Source organism: Dama dama, chromosome 19, assembly GCF_033118175.1.
Source record: "Dama dama isolate Ldn47 chromosome 19, ASM3311817v1, whole genome shotgun sequence".
NCBI lineage: Eukaryota > Metazoa > Chordata > Mammalia > Artiodactyla > Cervidae > Dama > Dama dama.
The window spans coordinates 74,215,042-74,242,621 of record NC_083699.1 but is presented as its reverse complement, the minus strand read 5'-3'; the positions used below and the strand labels follow the sequence as shown (position 1 = coordinate 74,242,621).

General features: G+C 46.1%; 1 protein-coding gene across 2 annotated transcripts in view; it reads right to left on the bottom strand.

Moving 5' to 3' along the window:
• HSF2BP (heat shock transcription factor 2 binding protein) overlaps positions 1–27,524 on the bottom strand; it is an 86,410-nt gene extending 58,886 nt beyond the window's left edge. Inside the window, exons 1-6 of one of the 2 annotated variants that reach the window (XM_061167493.1) lie at positions 27,388–27,524; positions 26,384–26,638; positions 25,478–25,628; positions 12,317–12,420; positions 5,877–6,026; positions 3,663–3,795 (exon numbers count right to left, since the gene is read on the bottom strand). In XM_061167493.1, the coding sequence (XP_061023476.1) occupies positions 3,663–3,795; positions 5,877–6,026; positions 12,317–12,420; positions 25,478–25,628; positions 26,384–26,419 (574 nt within the window). In that variant the 5' untranslated portion in view covers positions 26,420–26,638; positions 27,388–27,524. The remainder of the gene's footprint in view (positions 1–3,662; positions 3,796–5,876; positions 6,027–12,316; positions 12,421–25,477; positions 25,629–26,383; positions 26,639–27,387) is intronic. The other variant, XM_061167495.1, reaches the window with a different exon arrangement.
• Between the last annotated feature and the right edge of the window lie 56 nt (positions 27,525–27,580).

Below are 27,580 nucleotides of genomic sequence, written 5' to 3'. Positions count from 1 at the left end.
AAGACCTCTATATAGATAGGCGACATCAAACATGTCAGATTCACACCTAGGGGACACAGAAACTAAAACAGGCTTCAGCATCTCAAAATAGCTCTCTGCAACTACCTCTAACATCCCAGATTATCATAAACTTTCTGTGTACAAGACAGGTGAAGGCCATGATACAGGGCAGTGGTTCTCCAAGTGGCAAGGGAGCACAATTCTGCCGCCAAGAGACACCTGGCAACCACTGGAGAATCTCTTGGCTGTCAGCCCTGGGGCTGCTCCTGGGCTCTCAGGGCAGAGAGCAGGGATGCTCCTAAACTCTACAGTGCAAAGAACAGCCCCAAACAGAGAATTCACTGCCGAGGCTGAGAAACACCGTTCTAGGGACAGTTACTCAAGGATACGGCACACGGGGAAGGCCAACTGCCCCTCAGAGACCATCGACTGACCCAAAAGGCAAGGCTCACAGCCGCCTCTCTCAAAGCACCCGCAGTCCAGGGCTGGGGCAGACTGTAATCTTCATCTGGGGGCCTAAGCCTCTCTTTTCAGAAGACGAAGCTGGGGGTCACAGTGTAAAGAGCACAGGGCTGGTCAGTGGTGGAAGAGGAACTGGACTCTGCTCCCCTGTCAGTGCAAGCACGTGAGGGTGGGAATCAGGAGGTAGACGCACAGAGGGGCCAGGAGCAGCGCTGGTCACTGACACACAGGCACGCTGCTGTAAGTTCTGTGTAACTATTACATCCATGACAGATAAGCTGGATCCAGTCCTGCCACAGATTATCAACAATCAAAAAAGTAATTTGGGAGAGTTCTCTGGCAATCCAGTAGCCAGGATTCAGCACTCTCACTGCTGGGCCTGGGTCCTCCCTTGTCAGGGAACAAAGATCCCACAAGCTGTGAGGCATGGCAAAAAAAAAAGAAATTTTGATTCTTTAATCATTACTTAAGGGCTTCCCTGGTGGCTCAGCGGTAAAGAATCTTCTTGCAAGTGCACGAGACATGATTTCAATCCCTGGGTTGGGAAGATCCCCTGGAGAAGAAACTGGCAACCCACTCCAGTATTCTTGCCTGGGAAACCCCATGGACAGAGGAGCCTGGTGGGCTACAGTCTACAGGGTCACAAAAGAGTTCGACACGACTTTAAGACTAAATAATAATCATTACCTAAGACTGTTTGAATAAATAAACCCAGAATTTAGAGACAAGGAGTGCAATTATGACTTCCAAATAGTCAAAAAGCAGAAAAGGTACTCAGAAAAATAAGTTTTTCATTTGTAAGCTAAGCAAGTTAACCTTCACAGGGTTGTGATAACAATTTGCCATCTTCTTTTAAGTTCTATATTTGCCCATTTATAAAAGTTGTAGAAAACAATCACACACCCTATGTTAAACAGGACCCTGGGTTACAATATGTTACCACTTACCCATAGTTCAGTAACATGCACAACAATGTGTAAGGTACTGAGCAGGCATTATAAAAATATTGAGGAAAATAAAGTCCAGAGAGTTGATATTCCGGGAAGTGGGCTAGCTAGGCCTAAAAATCCATACTTTGATTACTATTAATCTATTATTAACAGCAGTGACTATGGATAAGAAAAATCCACTAATTTCACAGTTTAAACCAATCTCTGACAGCCAGCTTTTGCTTAGGACACAGTAAACTGAAAAGAGCGACACCTCCATTCTTTAAAAAGAGGCGGGTAGATAATTTGAAAAATCACAACTTATCCTGAACACATCAGAGTTGAGGTTGCAGAATCAACCGACTGACAGGAAAAACAAGAAAAGGCAGGGGCTACAAGGAGAAATGGGAGGCCAGCACCTGCTCCCCTGGGGTGGACACTGGACAGCAGACAGGCCAGCCAGGAAAATTCAGCTAAAAGGCGTAGCAAACTGCCAGACGAGCAGCTGCTTGGTGCTGACGGTGGGCAGAGGGGCTGGCTGCGAAAGGAAGGAGGAGGGAGGGGAGACAAGAGGGAGGCAATGGAACTTTTCCACATCTTCACTGTGGCGGTAACGTGACTGCATGCATTTGTCAAAACTTGCAGGACTGCAACAAGGTGAAAAAAAAGCTGTAATGGGCGAGTTTCCCGCAGGTAAGTTTAGAAGGCAGAGGATCTATCTGACAGCTAACCAGGGCATCTGCCGTACTGCCTACTCCCCATGGAACAGTCTTGGTATCTGAGACACGGAAGGCCCCAAGGCCTCAGGAGAGCGGCAGTAAACACCAACACAAGCACGTAAACATTTCATCATGTTCATCAGCCTGTAAGTGGAATGCAGACATGCCCACTCTGACTCTTTGTGAGGGCTCCTAAGTGAGCCACTCCAGACAGGGAAAAACAAAGCCAAGTTGAGCTTGTCTGCTGAGCAACAGGCTGGCCTTGCCCACTGGCCCACGACTTCACCACTGCACACCAGCTGGCAGCTGAAGCAATTCAAAATCACAACTCAGCAGAATGGCAAGTCACATACATCACAGACTTTTGGAGTCACCTGCAAATAGCAGAAAATCTAATCATCAAATTTGCAAGTATTAAACATTCTGCTAAAAAAGAGACCCCAGGGACTTCCCTGGTGGTCCAGTGGCTAAGACTCCACACTCCCAATGTGGATGATCCAAGTTCCACCCATGGTCAGGGAACTAAATCCCTCACACTGCAACTAAAGATCCCACGTGCTGCCAAATAAATAAACTAATACCCGGGGCAGCCAAATACATAAGCATTTATTTAAAAAAGAAAAGAAGAAAAGATATCTTATAGCAATTTGAGAAGGTGGAGCAGTGCAAGCCTCAACCAGCTGAAGAGGCTATGATGAAAGTGCATGAGGCCGCCCTCCAGCAGACAAAGTGCCAGGCCAAATCAGGACTGGACAACACCCGGGTCTCAACATCTGCCCATGAAGAATATCACCGGTTCTTAAGGGTTTATGAAGAAATTGTCTACATGAGATCTACTGCATTAGGATTTCAGTTGATGAAGAAAAATAACATTTCCCCTCTATTTAAGAGCAGAGAATCACCCTAAGAGGAGCACAGCATACAGCAGATGAAAGAACAACGTAAAAAAGTAAGTCATAGCACTATAACTATTTCACTGACTTCAGAACAAAAAGCCTTAATACTCACTAGTATAAACCACGTTCCACTATATTAGCATTAATTATTTAGTCATCTGGCTTTATCCTTACCAGCAGTTTTGCCATTAGAATTCTATCTAATCATAACTATAATCTTTGGGGAAAATTCACTAAAGAGACAATTTAGATTTTTTGGAATTCGTTAATTACAACAGCACAACAAGAGCAAGAGCCTAACTGAAGCTCTGCTTAAGGCTTTTACTTTAGGAAGATATAAGTAAATGACAATGATGCCAAACAACAAGGAGCTAAACATACAGTTTTGACTTCTGTCAACATACAGAACTGAACAGAACATGCAGCGCCATCCTGTTTCCTAAGGTGAGCTGCTCACACTCACTGATGCTTACTTCTTAGAATCACCCGGGTGATGCTCCACAACACACACCTGGTCCCTACCCTGTCCACTGAGTCAGCGTCTCCAGGGCAGGAGCCTATCTGAACCAGAGGTGTTCATGCGCACACACCCTGACTGTGATCACTGCTCTGGAATACATTCCGGAAAGCCACTATGTTCACAGGGAATTACTCACTTGTTACGATTCCGGCCAAAGCAAAAACAAATTGATTTTCATCAGAATCCAGCTCCTTAACATCCCCATCCAGTGATTTCACAAAACTCTCCATTGTTTGACCAGTGATGTTGAAAAACTTCAAAGCTTTATCCTGAAAGTTTAGAAATGAGAATGTCACAACCTTTCATGGCTACCAGCAGGAAAACACTTTTAAAGTGTAGGACACAGAAGAAAGACTCCAGTTTTAATTACAGAAGTAATATTTTAAAATCTGTTCCCTCATTAAAACTTCCTGTTGAAAAGATCAAGAAAAAAAGAAGTTTTGGGGGCTTGTAGAAAAATTACCTTGAAGACTGACATAGTAAAATAAAAATACATATGGGAAACAGTTCGAAATTATACAATGACAGAAGTACTTGGACAAATTCACCCAAAAATATACTAAAAACATAACAGAAAAATAGGTTATCTATTCTAGTCATGAAACCAGAGGTTTTCAAATCTTTGGCAGAAATTATTTTTCAAATAAAATCTTAAATGAAACCTCAACACATAAAAGACAGCAAACAGGCTCATCTGGCATTTAAGAGTCTTTGTGACCCCATGGACTGTAGCCCACCAGGCTCTTCTGTCGATGGGATTTCCCATGTCAGAAGACTGAAATGGGTTGCCCTTCCCTTTCCAGGGGATCTGCCTGACCCAGCGATCAAATCTGGGTCTCCTGCATGGAAGCCCATTTAAGTCTTCATTCCCCAGCAAAAAGTTTCCAAGTTCACAGGGCCTTGAAAGCACTTCCTTGGGGGAAGGAGGAGGAAGAGGCAGAGTTCTAAGAAACAGTCTGAAAACACTGTACAATGGCACAAGGGAACTACATGAGGCCATATAAATATCCTTACTGGATTGTGGAGATATTACACACCTCCAAAAATTAGCTGAAGAACACTAAGTTGTACACTTACAATAAATGAATTTTATGATACATAAGTTATACCTAAAGAAAGCTCAATAAACTTTAAAATACAGTTAGTCCCTCCACCGTTTCTATCTCTACAAGTGACGAGTAAGTACTACACTGGCCCTCCCACCAACCATCCACCCTGGGTGTTTATTTCCATTCAGGAACACACGATCCCCCAGAGTCAGAGCACAGTCTTCCTGGGCCATCATCCTCTTGGTTGAGGAGGCCATCCTGTCACCAGTCCTGCCTTCAACCACACAGCTCTCTCATTTCCCATTCGCCATTCTATCACTTGGGGGGGAGCGGGGAGGGGCAGCTCTGATGATGTTTTCCTGGCCAGTCTCCACATCCACAGCCTCACCCTCCCTCCATCCTCATTCACTGTCAGGTTAAGCTGCCCAAATTCTCTTGTCACTTTTTCATTCAAAAAGCCTTAAGGAATCCTGTCCCAGAGGCCTTAAGGAATCTGTCCCAGACTGCTCCACCAACACACTAATCCCTACCCTGTGTCAGGAGATTCACACACTGTCCCTGCGTCTCACTCCAGGCCTGAGTACCCTTCTCTCCTCCCGAGCCACCCTCCTCACTTCCTGTTACTGCTGCTGTGCCAGTGAATCAAGGTTCATTTCAAAGCTCTCCTCCTCTGTGAAGCTCCTTGACATGTGTGTGCACGTGCTATTATTAACATCTATTTTATATATACATATATGATAAATAACATAAGGGCTTCCCTGGTGGTGCAATGGTAAAGAATCTGCCTGTCAATGCAAGAGATGCAGGTTCGATCCCTGGGTCAGGAAGATCCCCTGGAGAAGGAAATGACAACCCACACCAGTATTCTTGCCTGGGAAATCCCATGGACAAGGGAGCCTGGTGGGCTACAGTCCAAGGTACTGCAAAGGAGTTGGACATGACTCAGCAACTAAACAACAACAACAAAATATAACATTCAGGCAATGAACTATTATATTACCCCTGGAAATAAGGTATGTAAAAGCACTTTACAGTCTGCGACATGCACACAGATGTCAAGTAACAATCCTGAAGTAGAGCTGCCTCCACCACACCATGCAGACTCTGGGGCAGAAGGGCGCTCACCCCTTCATCTGACACCCCGGGTCCAGGTTACCGTGGGCCCTGCACAGCTGGGATTCCACAACTACCTGGCTCGCAAAACAAGCGGGTCTAGTCTGCGGGCGCCCCAACAGAGGCACGGCGCCTTCTGCGTGACAGCAGCACGACTCCCGCGCCCAGCCGCCCCACGGCGTGCTCACCCCTCCCAGGATGGCCTTGACCACCTCCTCGCTGCTGGAGACGCCCCACAGGATGGTGCAGGCTGCGGCGCCCATCTCCGTGCAGTACTCGGCCTGCTGCAGAAGCTGCTGCTTTGCCTCGTGCAGCTGCTGTCGAAGAGCCAGCTTCTCCTGAAACCAAAACAGGGTGAGATCAGAGACACCGACAGCATTCGGCCTGAGGACACCTCTACTGCGTTCCCCCTCTTGAAGACATTCTTAAAGAAATGAAATGAACACGGGATATAGTAAACAGCTGGCCAGTGAAAACTAGCCCAGAGTGGGGCACAACCCATACTTATTTGAGGGCAGGGGCAAAAAGAACACTCTAAGAACATGCCTCTGAATTGGAGTTTATAAATACTGCCAAAGACATGAATTCAACTCCTTCTAAGTCAGATGGGAAACGCGGCATCTCAGGTCCCAGTGGCTATACCCAGGACAGCACCACTAGGACACCTGAAGAAAGTAACAAGCCAACACGGAAGTTCTCTCATAGAGAAGTATTTCTAATGTAAAAACGCCAGGTGACACAGTCAAGACCAGGCAGGAAAGATGGGAGCAGAAGGAGAGGAGTGAGGAGGAAGGGCCTCCTGGGCGTGCCCTGACCCAGCAAGCTAAGTCCAGAGTCACAGGGAGATGGAGCCCAGAATTCTCAGTCTCCCACAGCCCCCGAAGGAACAGTCAGCCAGGGTTCTTACCAAGGCAGCCGTCCCCCTGACATTGCCTCTGTCCACACAAGCATTCCTAAAGGTTCACCTTCAGGTGAATCTTGGCTGATGTGGGCCTTCCCGCCCTCCCCAACCATCAATGCCAGTGTCACTCTTCCATGTTTCCTGAGGTTTCCTGACTCAGTAAGTGTTAGTCACTCAGTTGTGTCCAACTCTTTGAGACCCCATGGACTGTAGCCCACCAGGCTCCTCTGTTCTAGGATTCTCCAGGCAAGAATGCTGGAGTGGGTTGCCATGCCCTCTTCCAGGGGATCTTCCCAACCCAGGGATCGAATCCAGGTCTCCCACACTGCAAGAGGATTCCCTACCATCTGAGCTACCACACAGTCATATTTACTTGAGAAAAATGTTCCCTGAGCCTAGGACACTTGCTAAAACTGCTTTATGTGATTTATTAACTCTGGGTCTTTAATATCTGCCTTCATCAGGACAGAAGCCTGGTTCCTAAATGTGTACTTCAGCCACTCAAGCTGTGGTGACATAGGCAAACACTGATTCACAGCCTTTTCTTCAGAATTCCAGCTTTTCTCACAACTGAAGCAGGATGCACTGTGATTAGTCTGGTTATCTTGGCTCTTCTGTAAGATCAACAAGAACTGTTGGGAATGACCATCAGAACTGTCTTCTGTGGTCACATCTGGCGGATGCAGACAGATATGCCCTGACACAGGGCTGTACAAACTGTACAGTGATATCAAGAACTAAAAGAAAATAATCCCATTCACAATAACACTCACCTTTCATCTAGAATGTATCAAGAACACTTTATCTTTTAATTAATTTATTTTTAATTGAAGGATAGTTGCTTTACAACCTTGTGTGGGTTTCTGCCAGACAGCAGCATGAATCAGCCGTAGGTACCCATGTGCCCCTTCCTCCTGAACCTCCTTCCCACCCCCACTCTACCCCACCCCTCCAGGTTGTCACGGAGCACCGGGCTGAGCTCCCTGGGTCACACAGCAAATTCCCACTGGCTATCTACTTTACAAGCAGTGATGTGTATGTTTCCACGCTACTCTCTCCCTTTGCCCCACCCTCTCCTTCCCCAACTGTGTCCGAAAGTCTGTTCTCTATGTCTGGATCTCCACTGCTGCCCTGAAAATAGGCTCATCAGTATCATCTTTCTAGATTCCATATATATGTGTTAATATACAATATTTGTCTTTCTCTTTCTGAATTACTTCTCTCTGTATAATAGGCTCTATGTTCCTCCACCTCTTTAGGACTGACTCAAATGTGTTCTTTTTTATAGCTGAGTAATATTCCATTGTATATATGTATCATAATTTCTGTATCCATTCATCTGTCGAATAGACATCTAGATCACTTCCATGTCCTAACTACTGCAAATAGTGCTGCAATGAACACTGGGGTACATATGCTTTTTTCAATTGTGGTTTCTTCAGGGTATATGCCCAGTAGTGGAATTGTTGGCTCATACGGTAGTTTTATTCCTATTTTTTTAAGGAATCTCCATACTGCTCTCCATAATGGCTGTATCAGTTTACATTCCCACCAAAAATCCAAGAGGGTTCCCTCTTCTCCATACCCTCTCTCCAGCATTTATTGTTTGTAGATTTTTTGATGATGGCCATTCTGATCAGTGTGAGGTGATATCTCGTTGTAGTTTTAATGTGCATTTCTCTAATAATGAACAATGTTGAGATGAAAACACATCTTTTCCTGTGCTTATTAGCCATCTGGATATCTTCTCTGGATAAATCTTTTTAGGTCTTCTGCCCAATTTTTGATTGGGTTGTTTGTTTTTCTGGTATTGAGCTCCATGAGCTGCTTACATATTTTAGAGATTAATCTTGTCAGTTGTTTCACTTGCTATTATTTTCTCCCATTCTGAGGGTTGTCTTTTCATCTTGTTTATAGTTTCCTTTGCCATGCAAAAGCTTTAAGTTTAATTAGGTCCCATTTGTTTATTTCTGTTTTTATTTCCACTATTCTAGGAGGTGTGTCATAGAGGATCTTAGTATATATCAAGAACTCTTCAAATTTAACAGTTAAAAAAAATCCAACTAGAAAATGGGCAAAAGACATAAACAGATATTGTATAGGGGAGAATATATAGACAACAAATAAGCACATGAAATGATGTTCAGCATTACTAGCCAACAGGGAAATGCAAATTAAAAACTGCAACACATCTATCAGAACAGCTAGAATGAAAAACAGTGAGAACACCAAATGCTAATCAGGATGTGGAGGAAGTGAATCACTCAGCACTGCTGGTGATGATATGAAATGGTATGACCACTCTGAAAAACAACTGGGTAATTTCTTACAAAATTGAACATGCACCTACCTTGCAACCCAGTAACTGCACTCTTGGGCATTTAGCCCAGAGAAATGGAAACAAACATTCACACAAAAACCTACATACAGATGTTCATAATACCTTTATTCACAATACCAACAATAAAAAAAAAGGAAATAACCCAAATGTCCTTAAATGGGAGAATATTTAAACTGTGATATTTGTGAGGTTCATTTCTGATTTTAACTGAACTATATTATCAGTTAATTTTTCTTTAAAAATTTTCCTGAAATAATATACAATGTTTGCAACAACTTCCCGTTTATTATCAGAAAAGTAGTGACTCTTTCCTAACAGGTTAAAAACTAAATACAGATAACCAAAACTATATTTCATGACTGCAGCCATGAAAGACACTTACGCCTTAGAAGAAAAGCCATGACAAGCCTAGACAGCGTATTACAAAGCAGAGATATTACTTTGCCTACAAAGATCCACATAGTCAAAGCTATGGTTTTTCCAGCAGTCATGTATGGGTGTGAGAGTTGGACAATAAAAGGCTGAGCATTGAAGAATTGATGCCTTCGAACTGTGGTGTTGGAGAAGACTCTTGAGAGTCCCTTGGACTGCAAGGAGATCTAATCAGTCAATCCTAAAGGAAGTCAGCCCTGAATATTCATTGGAAGGACCAATGCTAAGGCTGAAACTCTAATACTTTGGTCACCTGATGCAAAGAACTGACTCACTGGAAAAGACCCTGATGCTGGGAAAGATTGCAGGCAGGAGGAGAAGGGGACAACAGAGGATGGGATGGTTGGATGGCATCACCGACTCGATGCCCATGAGTTTGAGCAAGCTCTGGGAGTTGGTGATGGACAGGAAAGCCTGGCATGCTACAGTCCATGGGTCACAAAGAGTCAGACATGACTGAGCTACTGAACAGCAACAACAAACCAAAACTAGCAGTCTGAATTTAAGTTGGTTTACTATGAAAGATGCCACCGAAAATGAAGCCATAAGTAAGCCACAAACACGCAGCTCCTTGGAGGGAACACGGGGACTCTGTCCATTGTCTGTGACCGGTCCACACACACTCGGGGAAGCACAGTCAGGTACTAAAATCTCAGCCAGCAGAGACATGGTGGGAAGCCACAGCTGGCTTTATAACAACAGCACAAACCTTCCAAGTCATTCAGAGAGATATCCCCCAACAATTCACTGGCTCTTTCTTCTCTCAAGTTCAAAGGCTGCCACTGCCAGAACTCTCCCAGCCCGCCTCCTAGATCACATCAAGGCCCATCGAGGCTCCTCCACTGACCCCACTGAGGCAACACCTCAACAGGGCGTATAAGCCAAGCTTTGCTGGTCCCTGGGACTAAGCTCTGGGGGTCAGCGCACATCTTTAGAATTCTGAGTCCACACTCTGACTTCTGGTCTTTCCTTACATGCTGGTTTGAGTGACGTCTGCATTCTCCCCATGACTTTCCCCCAGACTGAAGTCTTACCAGCAATGCTCTAATTCAGGATCCTGTCCTGCATTCTTTGCTGGTTCCTCAACTCTAAAATAAGCCTGCAGAGTCTAGCTGCACGATCTGTTCAGCCCTGGGCAGAAAAGGCAGCGGCCAGCTCCCTACAGCAGGAAGAGACAAGTCCTATCACAGCACACTCGCAGGGCCTCCCACCCTTGTTAAACAGGAGGGACTATTAAACAGGAAACTTAACTGGAAATAGTTTAACCTCAAATATGCCCACATTTTAACTAAGGTCAAAGTGTCTGGGCAGAACCATGCTGTGACCTGACACTACTTCACTGCAGCCATTTGTCCTTTATTCTGGCACTTTCCCAGGGTGGCTTATTTTTAGCATAACATCTAAAATAACAGCAAAACATGTATTTTTTCCTATGTTTATAAATTTAAGAAATAAGAAATCTAAGATTGTGCCCAATTTAAGCTTCAGCCTTAGCAAAGATGTCGCGGCATTTTAAGGAGTACTGAACCAGTGGATTGCATTGTTCACATTTATCCAAATCCTGCAGGTCAACTTCTTTTAGACAATGAAACTTTTAGGTCCAGACAAATTAATCATGCATCCATCTTAGTCTATCATGATCTAAATCGAGTATGACTGAGCTACAACGTCAGCTTTCGATAAGTGACACACAACCTAACAGTTTTGAGACTGAAACTCTTTCCCTGATCTTCCCTACTTATTTGATATTAAAGTCTATCAGTCTGGAAGGACGTCATTATTGAGCAGTCAAGGAGAAAAACTACCAGGGCTTCCAGTTCTTTGATGAAACTTTAGACGCACAGTCCTATGGCCAAGCATCTGTAATCTCACATTGCTGGAGCACTCGCTGTAACCCTGGGAGTTGCAGCTTTCTGTAAGCTTGCTTTGGCTGAACCACAAAAGAAGGCATATGCAGAAATTTCTACAGATATTCCATAAAAGACTTTGCAGCAACGAGGAAGGCTGCTATCTTTCAGATTGCAATATGATTCTGGAATGTAAGGAATGTCTCTGGGTTGAGTTCCACGCAAGTTTGTCACTTACCTGTATTCCTGAACTATGAAATTATGAATATCTGGGCTAAGGAACAGTTTTTCTTGATAAATAAACAATTAAGCACTGTGGGGAAAAAATGAAGTCTATACAAAATCCACCAGCTTGGGAAACCCTCCACTTTAGCCACAGACACTCAGAACTCGTCCACACAAGGAGGAGGTGTGAGGCGGAGCTGAGCACACAGGCGGTGGGACCCAGCCTGGCTCCCAGCATCTCTCCAGGCTCACAGCACCTGCTGACCCAGCAGTGCTGCAGAAACCCGTGAGCGGCACGGACAGTCGCGACACCTCCCAGCACACAGGTAACACAGGTAATAGCACGTCCTCGATGCCGTCACCAGTTTCTACCATACTGTTCAAGAATAAAAGTACAATCAAGCGCCAAACTTCAGCAGAAGTGGCCAAACAGCTCTAGCTTTATAGAAGAGGAGATAACTTATTCCATGAAAAGAAAATGTATAGTTTTTAAGAAATATTATTAGTCTCCCCAAATATTAAAATGAAATGCAACTGGTTATTTCCAAACTATCAGAAGTGACCTCCTAATTACAGATATTTCTATTTACATATCTAACTCTGATTACAAATCATTACATGCATGATTGTTTCCGGATTATTATATTATGAATTTTAATGACATGGATTGGTCTTTTAACACAGAAATTAACAGCAAGTGCCTATCGAAAGGCACCAAGTAGACAGCCTCCATGTTACATGGTTGTCAAATCCAAATGATCAACTGTTTTCCAACCCATTCAGAATAAATACATTTAAAAATACAATGTCTTGAGGCGTGAGGGCTAGACTGTGGCCACAAGCATGGTTCGGGCGTTTCCCGTGGCCTGGTGAGCATCGTACCTTCTTCTCCCTCATACTGTCCGCTTGCACAGACTCCAGGCGGGCTCTGAAGTGCTCACAGTCCATCCTCAGTTGCTCTAACTCCTGCTCCTTCCTCTCCAGGTCTACAAGAGACACAAGAATACTCAGTATTTCAAGTCACTGATCTCTCCTGACCATGCATTTTGCTTAATTTTCTCTTAGGAAAGCCTGATTGCTTAGGTAGGATTACTCACATAACCAGTGCTGGGATAACCAAGATTCTAACGTCCTGCTTTTTAAGTTTTTGTCACCTTTTTGCCCATAGCAGAAAGCACCTTGGTTTCTGCTTTACATTTTTAAGACTTCATTTCACTGCCAGACTTTTAGGAAAGTGTGTTGTTTAAAGGAGTGCGGGCAGGGCTGGGCAGCCCGACTGTCTCGTGGCACACACTCATATGTGCTCCATAAAAAGCAGAAGGCAGTTCAGCAAGGAGATGGTGCCAGCCGGGCTGATTCACACACTCGTCTCACCCGCTGGCAGACTGGCTCCACGACAACAGCTGCTGCCGTTGTCAATGGAGCAGTGAGGCAACAGCCACAGAGACGAGAACAGAAAAGGCCACAGTGAGAGGCGGGGAGGAGGGCACGCTTCCTCGCCACCGTCCTCGCCCAGCTGATGAGCCACATGGTCAACAAACGTCCCAAAAGGCATCCGTGTTCATGAGTTTAAATAAAAAATAGTATGCTACAGAAATTCTGACATTCAGAAAGCCAAGAAAAAAGGTAACTCAAAGTTTGAAGTGCCTCTGGTGAACAATCATTGATCTCTGTTCGCCAGGGCCCGGGGCTCAGGGTCGGGGGCCTCGCTTCACTGGCACACAGCACAGCATGCTGATGGCATGCTCACTGACATCTGCACGTAGTCTCGGTCAGCAGCACGAGGCTCCATTTGGGGTAAACCTTTCTAGAATACTGGTTTTAAGTAAAGAAATTTAAATGGCTCATTAGTCTGCTAATTGGTTGCCTGTAAAAACACAGTCTACTATTAAAGCGTTAACCATTTAAAAAACAAAAAAGCTTTAAGTGCCTTGATCCCAAAGACTAAGATATCACGTTTCAAAGCTAACATGTACCAAAACCTGAGTGGACGTCTGCTCAGAGCTACTGGTGTAACTTCACTGAAGTAGGAACACTTTGGGACATTGGTTCTCAGACTTTACAGCACATCAGAATTCCTTGGGAGTGGAAATCGCTCAGTTGTGTCTGACTCTTTGCGACCCCATGGACTGTAGCCCACCAGGCTCCTCTGTCCATGGAATTCTCCAAGTAAGAATACTGGCGTGGGTTGCCACTTCCAGTCACAGAGTCACGGGGTCACAGAGTCAGACACAACTGAGCAACTGACACTTTCATCACATTTTCCGGAGATCCTTTGCCAGAGCAGGAGATTAAAACCTAAAGCTAGATATTCAGTTAATGATTGTGAAGCGGCTGGCAAAGTTTCTCTTAAAATAAGTTTCTTAGAAATAAAATAAGTTTCTTAGAAACAGGTGAAACAGCATGGGACCCCTTCTTCTCCTTCACAGTTCTCTGTTCTGCCCTTTTAGGATGTATCTCGCACAACATGACTTGCACTGGAAATCTTTATTTTGTCCCACTAGTCCTTGCCACCCAAAAAACCAACTATACTGATCAAGTGCTATGCTTTGAAAACTACATATCTGCATTTTGTAACAATGTTAAATGAAAATATAATTATGAATGAAATGTGAACTTGCAAATGGTCGCAGACAAAAAAAAATGAAAAAAAAATAAGATAAAATTATTAATGGCATAAAACTTTTTCTTTGCAGTTAACTTTTAATGTTTTTTTTCTATTACTAAACTGTATATTCCTCAAACACGGTAAAGAAGATAGGAAATCACACTCCTACAAGTCTTACGTGTAAAACTATGGAGGAATTAAGACCACTCAGAAGACTCTTTATAATAATGTCATAATCTCTCACTCTACAAACTGCTAATGACTTTACTGTACGTTAACACAACAAAAGGATGCGGTTAAACAATCCCATTCGACCCCACAGTATTCAAAAGCTGTGTCAGGGCTGCCACCCACCCACTCCCAGCTCTCAGGAGGAGGCCGCCACCTGGTGGCCAGACTGGAGCACTGCCGCCACCTCCTGACAAAACTCGCTTCTGCAGCTTGGCCCCTGGAGCATGCGTCCTAAAGTGCATCCTCCTGTGTGCTGGTAATCCCACATACTTAGAACATGTGCGACATGCCTAGGACATGGCACCTGGTGGCACTTTATAAATACCTGTCACGTAAACGAACTTCACTTCTTTATATAGTCTTCTGCTAATCCTTGAATAGAGAAAAGGCTTGGCTATTTTATGTCTCATTCTCTAACAGTTTTTTTTTTTAAATCAGAGACAGAAATAATACACTAATACATACAGTGCATTATATGGTCTTCCCTGGTGGCTCAGTGGTAAAGAATTTGCCTGCCAATGCAGGAGACGAGGGTTCAAACCCTGGGTCAGGAAGATCCACTGGAGAAGGAAATGGCAACCCACTCCAGCATTCTTGCCTGGGAAACCCCATGGACAGAGGATCCTGGCAGGCTACAGTCCATGGGGTCACAAAGAGTTGGACAGGACTTAGAGACGAAACAACAGTACATAATGGTCAAGACATTATCTTACCCAGTCTCAGTATTAGAGCACGAAAGAGGCTGCCACCCAGCTTAGATTGGATTTCAATTGCTAAGCTTCAGCACTCAAAATGAAGAAAAATCTGTTAACCTTTAACTGAGTAAAAGGATGGCCAAGACAACTGACATACAGAAACAATCTCACAGGACATTTCAACATCTATTTATCTTCGGAAACTCAGAATTCTTCTTTGATAGCTTTAATAACATGAGAATGACTATCAACTTATTCACAGGAAGGATACAGAGAGGCTACAGTCCATGGGGTCGCAAAGAGTCAGACATCATCTCGTCTCATAGTAAGAGTTCATCCTTACCATGAGCCAAGATCTGGATGATGTATTAGTTCCCTAGACCTACCCTAACAAAGCCCACAGACTGGGTGGCTTAGACCAGAAATTCATCGTCACGTTGTTCTGGAGGCTGCAGCTCAGAATTGAGGTGTCAGCAGAGACACACTTGCTCTGAAACCTGTGGAGAAAGGATTCTTCCCCGCCTCTCCCACCTACTGGTGGCCCAGGCATCCCTGGGTTGTGGCAGCGGAATCCCACCCGCCTCCCCTTTGCCTGGCCTCCTCATCTCTTCACATCACCTTCCCTCCGTGTACTCCAGCTTCGGTGTCCAGTTTTCCTCTTTTAATAAGGATACCAGTCACACTGGACTAGGACTTATTCTAAAGACTTCATTTTAACCTAATCAGCCTGTCAAAATATTTAAGTTGATAAAGTGAAAAAATGAGAATATTCTAGGTTTCATTAAAAAAAAAATCCTGAGTTAAAGAGTTTAAATGCATTTCTAGCCAAACAACACTTTAATTGGCTATCCAGTTTTTTAAACAAACCAAAAGGAGTAGGGGAGGAGAGCTGGAACAAGAATATGGAAGCAGCATTTTTTTTCTTCCTGTGCTGCCAAAAATCTGCTGCTTTTTCTAACGTAAAGGCCACTGGAGCACTGTTTCCTAAGAAGAAGAACACATGACTAATACAAATCTCTCCTGGGCTGGTGCTGCCACTGTACTTGGCACTATCTTTTCGCATCTCCACGCAGAAGCTCCTCAGTCTACCTGTGAATTACCAAGGAACAGGATCTGACTTTATCCTGTGTGTATCCCCAGGTCACCTAGCAGAGCTTAACAAATACCCAGCATACAATGAATACCTACCTGATTGAATATCAACTTAATTCTATCACAAAAAAGCTAGGATCAATCTTGTTGAACTCAAATGAATTCTGATAAAGTGTTTGCCTAAGCAAAGAGTTAGGGACTTTTGCTTTTCATTTATTAGCATAAAGTATGTTAATAACTGGGTAGTCAGGAGTGAACTGAAAGCAGAGAGGAACTAAAGAGCCTCTTGATGAAAGTGAAAGAGGAGAGTAAAAAAAAGCCAGCTTAAAACTCAACATTCAAAAAAACTAAGACCATGGCATCCAGTCCCATCACTTCATGGCAAATAGATGGGGGGAAAGTGGAAACAGTGACAGATTTTATTTTCTTGGGCTCCGAAATCACTGCAGACAGTAATTGCAGCCATGAAATTAAAAAATGCTTGCTCCTTGGAAGAAAAGCTATGACAAACCTAGACAGCATATTAAAAAGCAGAGACATCATTTTGCCAGCAAAGCTATGGTTTCTCCAGTAGTCACGTACAGACATGACAACTGGACCATAAATAAGGCTGATCACTGAGGAACTAATGCTTTCAAATTGTGGTGCTAGAGAAGACTCTTGAGAGTCCCTTGGACTGTAAGAAGATCACACCAGTCAACCCTAAAGGAAATCAACCCTGAATATTCATTGGAAGGACTGATGCAAAGGCTCCAATACTTTGGCCACCTGATGAGAAGAGCTGACTCACTGGAAAAGACCCTGATGCTGGGAAAGACTGAGGGTAGGAGGAGAAGGGGGGCAACAGAGGATGAGATGGTTGGATGGCATCACCAACTCAATGAACAAGAATCTGAGCAAGCTCTGGGAGATAGTGGAGGACAAGGGAGCCTAGCATGCTGCCATCCATGGGGTTGCACAGTCAGACACAACTGAGCAACTGAACAACAAGTCTCTACCGCTTCCACCTTGGCTAGCTGTCTGCTCCTCAGCCCATAAGCCCCTAACAGTCAATCTTCTCCTTTCCCATCCCATGTATTCTGGACAGTCCCCACGTGCCCTTCAGATCTCTCCAACCTGCTATGGCCCAACAGGTAAGAGGCTTGAAGTCAATGTCCATAGCAGCCAGCCTCCCTTGCTTATGGATTCCTGCTGAATTTGGAAAGTAGGCCTCCCCCAGGAAATAGAACAGGAGGCAGATCGGGACATCTGCTTCCCCACCACATGGCCCCTGCCAGGTTCAAGCAGCTGAGGCTCTGGCCATGCTGAGCACCCACCGTCCTGCCAGCCTGCCCGCTCTCTGGGAGGCCACAGCGCCTCCACTCCTCCAGGTCCTGGGCCTTTGCTTCCCAACTGCTGGTGCCCCAAATTGGCCACCTTGGTTTGTCCTCACGATACTGTTTATGTCTTCTGTTTCTTGCAAGGACTTGGACTTGATACATTCTGCTAATACTTCATCTGGACCACAATAAAGGAAAGTGTTAGTCACTCAGTAGTGTCCAATGCTTTATGACCCCATGGACTGTAGCTCACCAGGTTCTTCTGTCTATGGGATTCTCCAGGCAAGAATACTGGAGTATGCTGCCATTCCCTTCTCCAGAGGATCTTCCCAACCCAGGGATTGAACCCGGGACTCCCACATTACAGGCAGATTCTTTACCATCTGAGCCATCAGGGAAGCTAATAATAAACTTCTGGTCAAATTAAATCTCTTTTTGGGGCGATTTCCCTAGTGGCCCAGTGGGTAAGAGTCTGCCGTCCAATGCAACAGACTTGGGTTTGATCTCAGGTCAGGGAATGAGGATCCCACATACTGTGGGGCAACTACTGAGCCTTGCTCTGGAGTCCCCAGGACACAACGAGAAAAGCCACAGCAATGTAACTGGAGAAACCCACGTGCCACAATGAAGACCCAGCACAGCCAAAATAGAAAATAGTGATAAATCATCATGCCTTTAAAAAGACATCTTTTCTTGGCACTCACTCTTTAATGATTATCTTATATTCTAATGATTCTCACTCTAGTTCATATTTCTTTGGGCCAGAATAATTCTTCTCTGGGCAGAAACAGAGGTCCCCCTTCTCATTCATATCAAACTCCTGGGAAATTAATCTCAAAACAACTCCACAAATGCTTTAGAAGTCATGGAGTGCAGTGCTTTCCAAACCCCACTGCTAAGAACCTCAGGGATGCTTATAGTTCTGTAAACATTTAATCAGTATTTCCATTTTATAACATGTTTTCTCAATGTTTTATTTGGAAATAATTTCAAACTTAAATTAATTGGATTAAAATAATACAAAGAATATCCAGGTACCCATTACACAGACTTACCTACAGTTAACATTTCACCACATTCGCTCATCATTTGGACCATACACAAGCACATACACACTATATTTTTCGGCCAGTTTAGGGTAAGTTACATTAGCACGATTCTTTACTTCTGAATACTTCAGGGAATATTTTCTAAGAATAGGGATACTGTCCTAGATACCCAGTATAAACAGTTGCCAACTTCAGACAAATTAATACCTTTATCTAATCTACCACGGACATTAGAATTTTGTCATTTGACCTAAGATTGCCCTTTATAGTATTTTTTTCCTTCAAGGTATAGCATCAGGCCCAGCTTCAGGTATTGCATTTAATTGTCATGTATCTTTAGAATGTCTCCTGTATTTTCTGTATGACATCCCAATATATTTGTAACAATTTAAAAATCATAACAACATAGATGGAAGAACTTCCATTTCCAGCTAGCACAGTGACTGAACAGTTCAATCTTCCTCCAAGAACAAGTAGGAAGTAGAATCTGAACAAACCACAAAAAGCTGTTTCAGAGTATCTGAGTCAGCACACCACACAGGCCTGGAGAGCCAGGACTCCCCAGAGGAGAGGGGGTGCACTGAAGAAGCAAGCCCAGTCTTCCGGCGGCCGCTCTTCCCCAGGCACCTACACACTCAAAAGCAGCACAGGCAGAAGCGGCAAGGCCAGGAAGAGCCTCTCGCCAGGCAGAGGGAATCGAGCACAGAGTTATGAGACAGCTGAAACCCCACAGGCACCCAGCAGCACGTAAGGGTAGAGCGGCTACAGAGGAAGGCGTTGGGGGGGAGGGGGAGTGGAGAGAGCCCAGGAGGCCATGCAGAGCTATCAGCAGTCTTATGGCACTGGAGAGATCAGAACTGAAGGTCAGGGCCTCCTGGACAAAAGGACTCTGAGAAACGCCTCAAGCTCTCAGTTAGATCCCCCAGAAGAACCAAAACCCTAAGAGGGAGAAAGAACTAGAAACAGGCCAGCTCAAACCGAAATGAGCCATGAACCAGCTCAACCCGACTGGGTTACAGTGATCTACTCGGACTCCATCCTGAGAGAAGCCAGTGGGGGAAGATCCTTGCTGGAGAAAAATATCACTTTCCAGAGCCTCGACACACTCCATTTTTTTAAAATCCATTAATCAATAATGATAATAAAAAAAATTACCATGACCACCAAGAGGAAAAATAGATAATACAAGCAGATCAACAGGTGATCCAGAGAGATTTATCACACTCAAACTCTGAAATAACTGTGATCAGTATGTTCCAGAAACAAGCAACAAGAGAGTTTCATCAGGGAGCTAGAGTAAAAAAATCACCAAGTAGAAAATCAATACACAAACTAATAAAGACTAATATCTAAACCTAATTTTACAATAAATCATAAAACTAATAAAGAACTGAGACTCAGATCCATCCATAAATAGCCACTATGACAAAAGACACTAGCACAGGAGGAAAAACTGTCTTTCCCATAAACGGCACTGGGTCAGTCTGGCACAGATGGCTGGTGGCTATTCGTAACACAGACACAGACAGCATGGATTATACAACACCACCCCCATCGCAGCAAGTGCCACTGCACCGTGCTCACAGAGGCAAGGTGCCGCTGTACAGATTTTAAATGATACAAAGTGATTTTTTCCATGGCTAAAAAACTATCAAATAACTCTTCAGCATATCATGGCTGCACTACTTTGTACTCACTGCTGAGAGTCAATGTACAAATCAAGTTGGTTCACAGGGCTGACATTTAAACACACTTATTCAAACAAGGAAGTTTTTAAAACCAATGCTGCAAATTTTAAAATGTCAGCAATGAGACTGCAGTTTATGTCTGGTGTCAACATGTAAAATTAAATAATTCAGATGCCTCTGACAAAACACCACTAAGGTGGCAAGTTGTCCTCAGAGTGTATCATTTAGCATCTCAAATGCAACATAATGCATTTGGAGAGTATTTTCTATAAGACAGTGAAAGTTTAAACAGGCTGAGTGGCCTTTCCAGTCAACTACGAAAGACAAGAAATTAGACTTTGCGACTTAATTGAGAAACATAATATCTGACCCCGCTGATTGCAAGCTTCAAGATCAGTTTATTGAAAACCATCCTGATGTTGCAAGGTGAGCTGTTTAAAAGCTTCTCATTTGCAACTCATCTCTGGGATTTGTCCTTTTCTTGCCACTTAACAACCAAAATTAAAAGTGAAACTGGAGAGAATTTCCTGGCAGTCCAGTGGCAAGGACTCTGAGCTTTCACTCACCAGGAACCACAATCCAACAAACTACACAGTGTGATCAAAAAAAAAACAGTAGCATGAAAACAGAAATAGGACATTGAGGATGGTACTACAACTGTCTTCCAAAATCTCTAATAGTACACTTTTGTTTTCATCAAAACACCTTCATTGTACCCACTGATTTTAAAAATAAGTGTTACAAAACTGAATTTTTCAAATAATTATGCATAAAATACAACTTCATTTTACAGGTTGAACAACCACATACTACATAAACTTTAATTTAAATTAAAAAAAAGGCAGGACTCTCCCAGTTTAAAACAAATTGTTGACACACACTGATGTGGTGGTAACTCCTTCATTGCTGGAAGAATAAGCCCGGGAGGGATGGGAGAGAAGGGGTGAGCTCACTTCCACAGTGCACAGCTGATCCTGAACGACGCGGGAATCAGAAGGGCTGACCCCTCCCCACCCGCAGCACAACTCTGCAGCCGGCAGCCACACCCGCGGTGAGGACTGTGCAGCCCCACAGGTATCACGTGGACAGCCAGGGCCCCTCCACCTGAAGGAGGGCGTCCCAGTCCCAGCCACGCCTAGGCCAAGCACGTGCCAAAGAGGACAGCACTTTTAAACCCCGACACCTGCAGGGAGCTGAGCGCTGCCACCCTCGTAGACATTCATGAGCAGCAGCTTGCAGAGGACTCTGTCCTCGGATTCCTGCTGCGCCTGGCCCCCAGTTACTCTCCGACCAACCATTTCCCCTCACAACCTGTCACAAGGCAGAGTCCATACCCTCACGTAAAGTTGAGACCTTCCTTGACAAGCATTCTACATTAATTCTCCATCTGCCAACCAAGTCCTCAACATGTCCTACACTCAGATACAAAATCATTCCCCTGAAAATGTCCTTTTGATCACTATTTAGATGTCATTTCCATGTGCTCATTTCCAACTGCCTCTCCTTTCAAATTTAAAATAATCCATCATTATTTTGTCTTCTATAAACTGCTCACATTTTCTGACATCATTTTCTGACATACCCCAATATCTATTCCACCTGTCAAGCAGGAAAATGAGCTTAATCCATACCCAACCCTGCTCACTCCCATTTGTGACTTTCATACATGCTGCATCCTAGCCTAAAAAGTCTTCCCCTTTTCCTTCTAATCTTGCCTCTGCCCTCGATGCTCATCTGTTCCCTAAAGATTCTCAGGCAATACCCTTGCAGGATTATTCCAGCCTCTACCACCTACCTGCCCAGTTTCCCAAAGGAAACTAAGTTCCTATGCGAAAGGCAGACCTGACACCCATCACGCCATCCTGTTTCCTGGCTGGCCTGTGCAGCCTGAGCCCATCCAAAGCACCAATACCTGTTCTCTGAAGAAACCTGCCCTACAGTTGGGTGTGTGGCTTCCCTCTCCTTCTTCCCTGCCAGCACCCACTCCGATCTTCACATTGCCCTTGTCTCTGGTTAAGATGGGAGGCACACAAAGCCAGGAGCTCCCCTGTACCACAGGCCAGGGAGAGGGGGGATAAACGCATGCTACACAGCTCCTGCTGTTGCCCTGCGACCCCTGGACAGGCTCTGAGGGGCCTGTTCTCAGAGCTCCAGCTCATGCGATTCCTCAAGGAATCAGCCAGGCTCAGAGAATATACCAACTTACACTGTTAGAGGGGGCTAAAACCATACTGTCTGAAGGAAAAGTTCAGGATATTATGACAGCATCTAACATGAAGACAGATAATGGTTAGGCGGTTAGATACGAAGTGAGTCTGGGTAGGGGGTTAAGTCCAACAACACAAAGCCTTTCAAGCTGTGGTTTAAGGTGGGAGGGAGCTTGGGTGGGGGTTTGATTTTTTTGGTCTTTATCCAAAGAGCAAGGAGAAGCCACTGATAACTGATGTAAGCAGGGGAATGACAAAATTGAACTGAACTGTCAAAAACCAATCAGGCTACAGTATTCAGAGTGGGCTGGCGAGTGGCAATGACTGACTGCTATCGGGAAGCAGGGATTCAAGCAAAATGACAGGGGCCTGGCCATGGGTGGTGGCAGTGACAGTGGAAGCAGCTGAGGAATTCTTGATGCATCCCTGAGGAAAAAGGTCCAAGACTCACTGGGAGATGGGTAGGGGGTAGAAGGGGAGTGAAGAGTGAGAAGAGAGGTGGGCAACAAGGAAGATCCTGGGTCTCCGTCTGGATGTCAGTGCCCTGGGGAGGCTGGGAAAGTCCAGTGTCCGGGGGGTGGGGGAGGTATAGCATGAGTCAGATGTGAGAAAGTAACTCTGGCTCACTCTGAGAAAGTGAAAATCTGTCCTGCAATCTGCTGGGCTTGGAGAACAGACACAGAAAGCTGGCTGCCAAGTTAGCAGGAAACAATATTTCTACCAAGGACACACTGCAAGAGGAAACTGTCATGATGACCCCTCCTTCAGTGGCGGCTGGTTTGTTTTATCCTGTAAAACCCCAGACTACCAGAACTTCTGCTGTTTGGACTTACACTGGTGAGGAAGAAGAAACACATGCACTCGCCTATGGGATGGCAGTTGCTGTGACAGGGAGCCCAGCCTGAACAGCCAGCTGGCCGCAGGGCTTCAAATTAAAGGTTCCTAGACCTCATATTCTTCTATCTACATTTTGTAGTTTCCAAGGAAACAGGGCCTGGGGCCACTGTGGTGAGACCCAGTGGGGACCCCTTCACACACAGCCCAACTCCAAGTGGAGCCCATGAGAACACAGCCTCGCCCGCAGGCCATCTACACTCCGCCCCATCCCAAATCCTAGAGCAACACTTGTCTCTTCCTCTGGTGGCAGGATGCCCACAGTTCCTCTGCTGCAGTGAGTGGTCCCCCTCACTGCAACCAGCCAGTAACCTGACCTCGTCAGAACACAGGTCCTTCCTGAGGGCTGTAGGCCGATCACACTAAGACAAACACTTAGAACCTGAAGTGAATGTGAAACAAGTAAGAACAAATGCCAAGTAGGAGTTAGAAACAGGACCCCGACCCGGGAGAAGAGGGGAAGCTAGAGGAAAGCCTAGGAGCCACTGGCATCAACATGGCAACTGAAGCTACCAGTGCACAGACTGCCCTCGGAGAGGCCACGGGGTGAGGGCATTAGAGCCTGAGCTCCTCCACTAGCTGGATGGCTGCTGCAGAGAAGGACAAACCCGAAAAGCAGACTGAGAAGACCGATGGGAAAGGAGGTGATGACACGGCTGGGAAGGCCAAGGGCTGTGAGGCAAGATCTCCCAAAGTCTGCCTGTGATCACGTCACCACAAATGCAGTTACGGACCTTGCTTTGGTAACCACTAGTTTGATTTTGACAGAGAATTAATCTCCAAAAATTGGCTTTTGCTAAAACAGCTCATGAGAAGTCCCTGATGTGTTTTTCAGAATGCCAGTGTGTTAATCTGCAGTGAGAAGTATACCTACCCAGCAGGCTAACATCCTCAGCTGCTCGTCAGCACTCTCCTCCCCTAAAGACACAAGCACCCAAGATGACTGACTGCTCTTCTGAGGCTGCTGAATGCACGGGAGGTTGACAGTGACCTGGAGCTATGGTAACCAGTGATTGGGGGCATACCTGGCAACGTCCTGGGGGAAACAAAGAAGCCCTGCTGTGGACTTTATGGAAAGGACTACTTACAAAGGGAAGAGCAGGGGCCAGAGACCCGGCAAGGATGGTAAGGCACCTGGGACTGGAAGCAGCCCTCCAGCTGAAAGGAGGAGAGGGGACAGTGTTCCTACAGCCCGGTGAGAGCTGGGAATGTGGAGGCCCCTGGGCACGGGTCACAGATGTGGAGGGAGCAGGAGGAAACACCGCCAACTCCTTCTGCCCATGGCTTCCTTCTCTCAGTGAGTCCTCACTGGCAACCAGTAAGGAAGCAAGAGGCAAGCCGTCTGCAGGAGCCCACCTTGCAGAGCACACCACAGGCCAGGGAGGGTACATCTGAGGACTTCTAAGGGAGAATAAACAGGCAGGGTGCCATGGGAACACAGCACTCTCGCTTCTAACTGGATGCCAGCCCCTTGACCAGATGCTCCTCCACAAACCAGAAACATGTACTGTTGACTCCAGACAGCTTCTTGTCTGGACTAGGGCTAATGATATGACCTGGCCCCCTAGACACACCTCTTCTAGAAGCTAGGCAGTGATGTAACAGTAAGCCAGCCTTAACCACTGATGGCTGATTTAACAGTAACTCAGCCTCTGTCAGGCAAGTAACTGAATCAATCCAAAACAGCCCCAAGAATTCCAATAGAGGCTTCTAGACCAATACCTGACGCAATGGCTGAGCTCAAATCTCAGAACCTGAACTGACAAGTTCTAGCAACCTAAATCAGTGCTAGAACTGAGCAGTTCCTCCACCAAGAGACCGTATCTCTACAGACATGCCTGAATCCATGCAAGGTTGCTAAATGGCAAGATCCTTTTACAAGAAAGGATCCTTTGCATAAGAGGATCTTGTATAAGATTGTATGTATTTATACAAGAAAGGACTTAATGTTTAGAACAGAGCTTTTAAATAACAAAAGTATAAAACCCTTCTCCCAAAGACAAAAGGTGAAGAGCTAGGAACAGATACTCAGAAATCTGGCAACCCTTCCTCCAACACGAACCTACACAAGGACAAGTTACTCATTTGTGGGCCCCTCCCCTTCTTATGTCTTATCTGACTCTCCCAAAGGTAATTACAAAGACTGTAACAGTATCTTAAAGTTTATTTACAATCACTTCCCAATTATTTACATAAGGTAAACCTGCTGAAACACACTGCTGTCACCATCAGTGACTGCTGAAGATGAAGTATGACTCACTTTTTTCTACAATCTTTAATTTCTGGAAGGTTTCCAGTACTTCCCCATTTAGTATTCTGGGTAAGAAGTCCCGTATTTGCATCACTTCAGTTGTCAGTCGTTCCAGGTCCTTCTTTCTGACTTTAACAAATTCTTCTTTAGTTCCCATGTGCTAGGAAAACAAGCAGATCTCAAGATTACAGTTCTCCTCAGATGACTAAAACCAGCAGCCCAACTCAGCTTGCTTCCTTTTCTTTGAGGCCTCCTGTACTCAAAATAGTTTCAAACCACGTCTTTACCTAATGTACTGTTTTCTATGTATATTACACCCAGAGAGCTCAAGCCCCAGCCCTCACACTGTGAGCCAGTTTTTTTAAAGTGCAAACAAGGCCCTATTCCAGAACCCCAAAGAAAACGCCAGCAACTTTTTCTTAATGCTCCGGCATCAAGCTATCATGCGGAAAAGCCATCGGAGTGGATGCGTACTGGGTGCGCCAGGCCCTTTGCGGGTCGTCCTGCTTCATTCAGACCACAACCCTGGGAAATGGGGAAACAGGGAAGCTAGGTGACTCTCAGGAACCCCAGGACCGGGGACACAACCAGGATCTGAAAACGACAACCGGGCACCCCTGAGGCTGACAAGTCCAACACGGCCAGGGCCTCGTCGGCGGCCAGGCCCGGCCTGGCCCGGGGTCACAGGAGCACGCCCACCACCCCCTGCGCGGCCCCCTGGACCCGCACCCCAAAGGATTTGGGAGAATTTTCCAAGGCAGAGATTGCTGCCTCCTATCCCCTACCCAGGGCATGCTGTCTGCGGACGACACCCAGGGCCCTCCCGAGCACACTGGACGGCACCCAGGAGCGGTGTGGGAAAGCCGAGGGCGACGGCTAGGGCCCACAGGCCGAAACCTGGATGTCCGCACTAACCCGACAAGCCTCCTCAGCGCTGCCAGCCTCGCTCATGACTACCGCGGCCTCAGCTCCTGCGCCTGCGCGGCGGCGCGCCCTCTAACCCTCACGCCAGAAAGCGCGGGAACGCGTCCACGCGGAGAGTCAGGTACGGAGAGCCGCGAGGCTCAGGCCCCGCAGTTTTCGAAGCATTCTCGGCTGAAAGACCCAGTGTGGGTCGGCGGGATCCCGCGTTGGCTCTTCTGGCTTAACCAAACTCGTAAACTTTGTTAGCTGCAAAATACAAGGACAGTGAAACCCTAGCGTAAGTGTCTGGTGAAATAAATCGAATAGGGCCTTTCCCGTTTTGGCGAGGGATGTCAGACCAAGGGGTGACAGGTTCAAAGGAACCAGCAGCTGACCGCCTGGCTCCCGCACTCAGCTCCCAGCTCCATGAGCAAAGGCCAAAGCTTTCTGACAACAGACTACTCGAGGTCTGCCCTCGATAGGGAGACTTAGTCCAGTCCGCTGGTACCTAACTGAAACGGCTACTGTAAGCTGGGACACATCGCCCAGTCCATTCAGCTGCCCCTACACGTCCACTGAGTTCGCACAGTGTCCGTGCGTTCAAAGGTACCAGTTACTGTACCACTAGGACTTTGTCTGTCTGAAGCTGTCCGCGAGCTGACACGGCCAAGTGCCCAGCGTGGGTGCCCTCTAGGCCCGCGGGCGGACCTCAAGTTCACGCTCCCAATCCTCGCGGCCGGGACCCGGGCACTGGGGGTCGCCGATCGCTGAGACCAGAGGGCCCTCGAGGGGGCTGCCCACAACATCCCGCCAAAATTCCCAAGGGCAGCCTCTCCCCCCCACCTCCACCCCGCCCTGGCGGCCGAGGAGTCCAAAGCGTTTCAAGACTCGGTGCCGCGTCTCCCGGGGGAACAACTGCCAATTAGACGGGGATTTAGTGGAGTGGGCGCAAAGATTCTAGACCACGTAAAACTGGCTATCGGACTCTTCCCGGCCAACACGCAACGCCGGCTAACCTCGCCGTCAACGGCGACGAGCTTTGGCTACCGAGAGACCGCAGAGGCGGACAAGCGCGCTGCTAACCAGGGATGCGCCGCTCAGCCGGCTGCCTGGGCAGCCGCGCTAGCTCCCAGAACCCGCTGCGAGCGGCGGCCGGCGCCTTTGTGACGCCATCAGCCCGCGCGCCGCTGCACGCGCCACCGCCTTCTG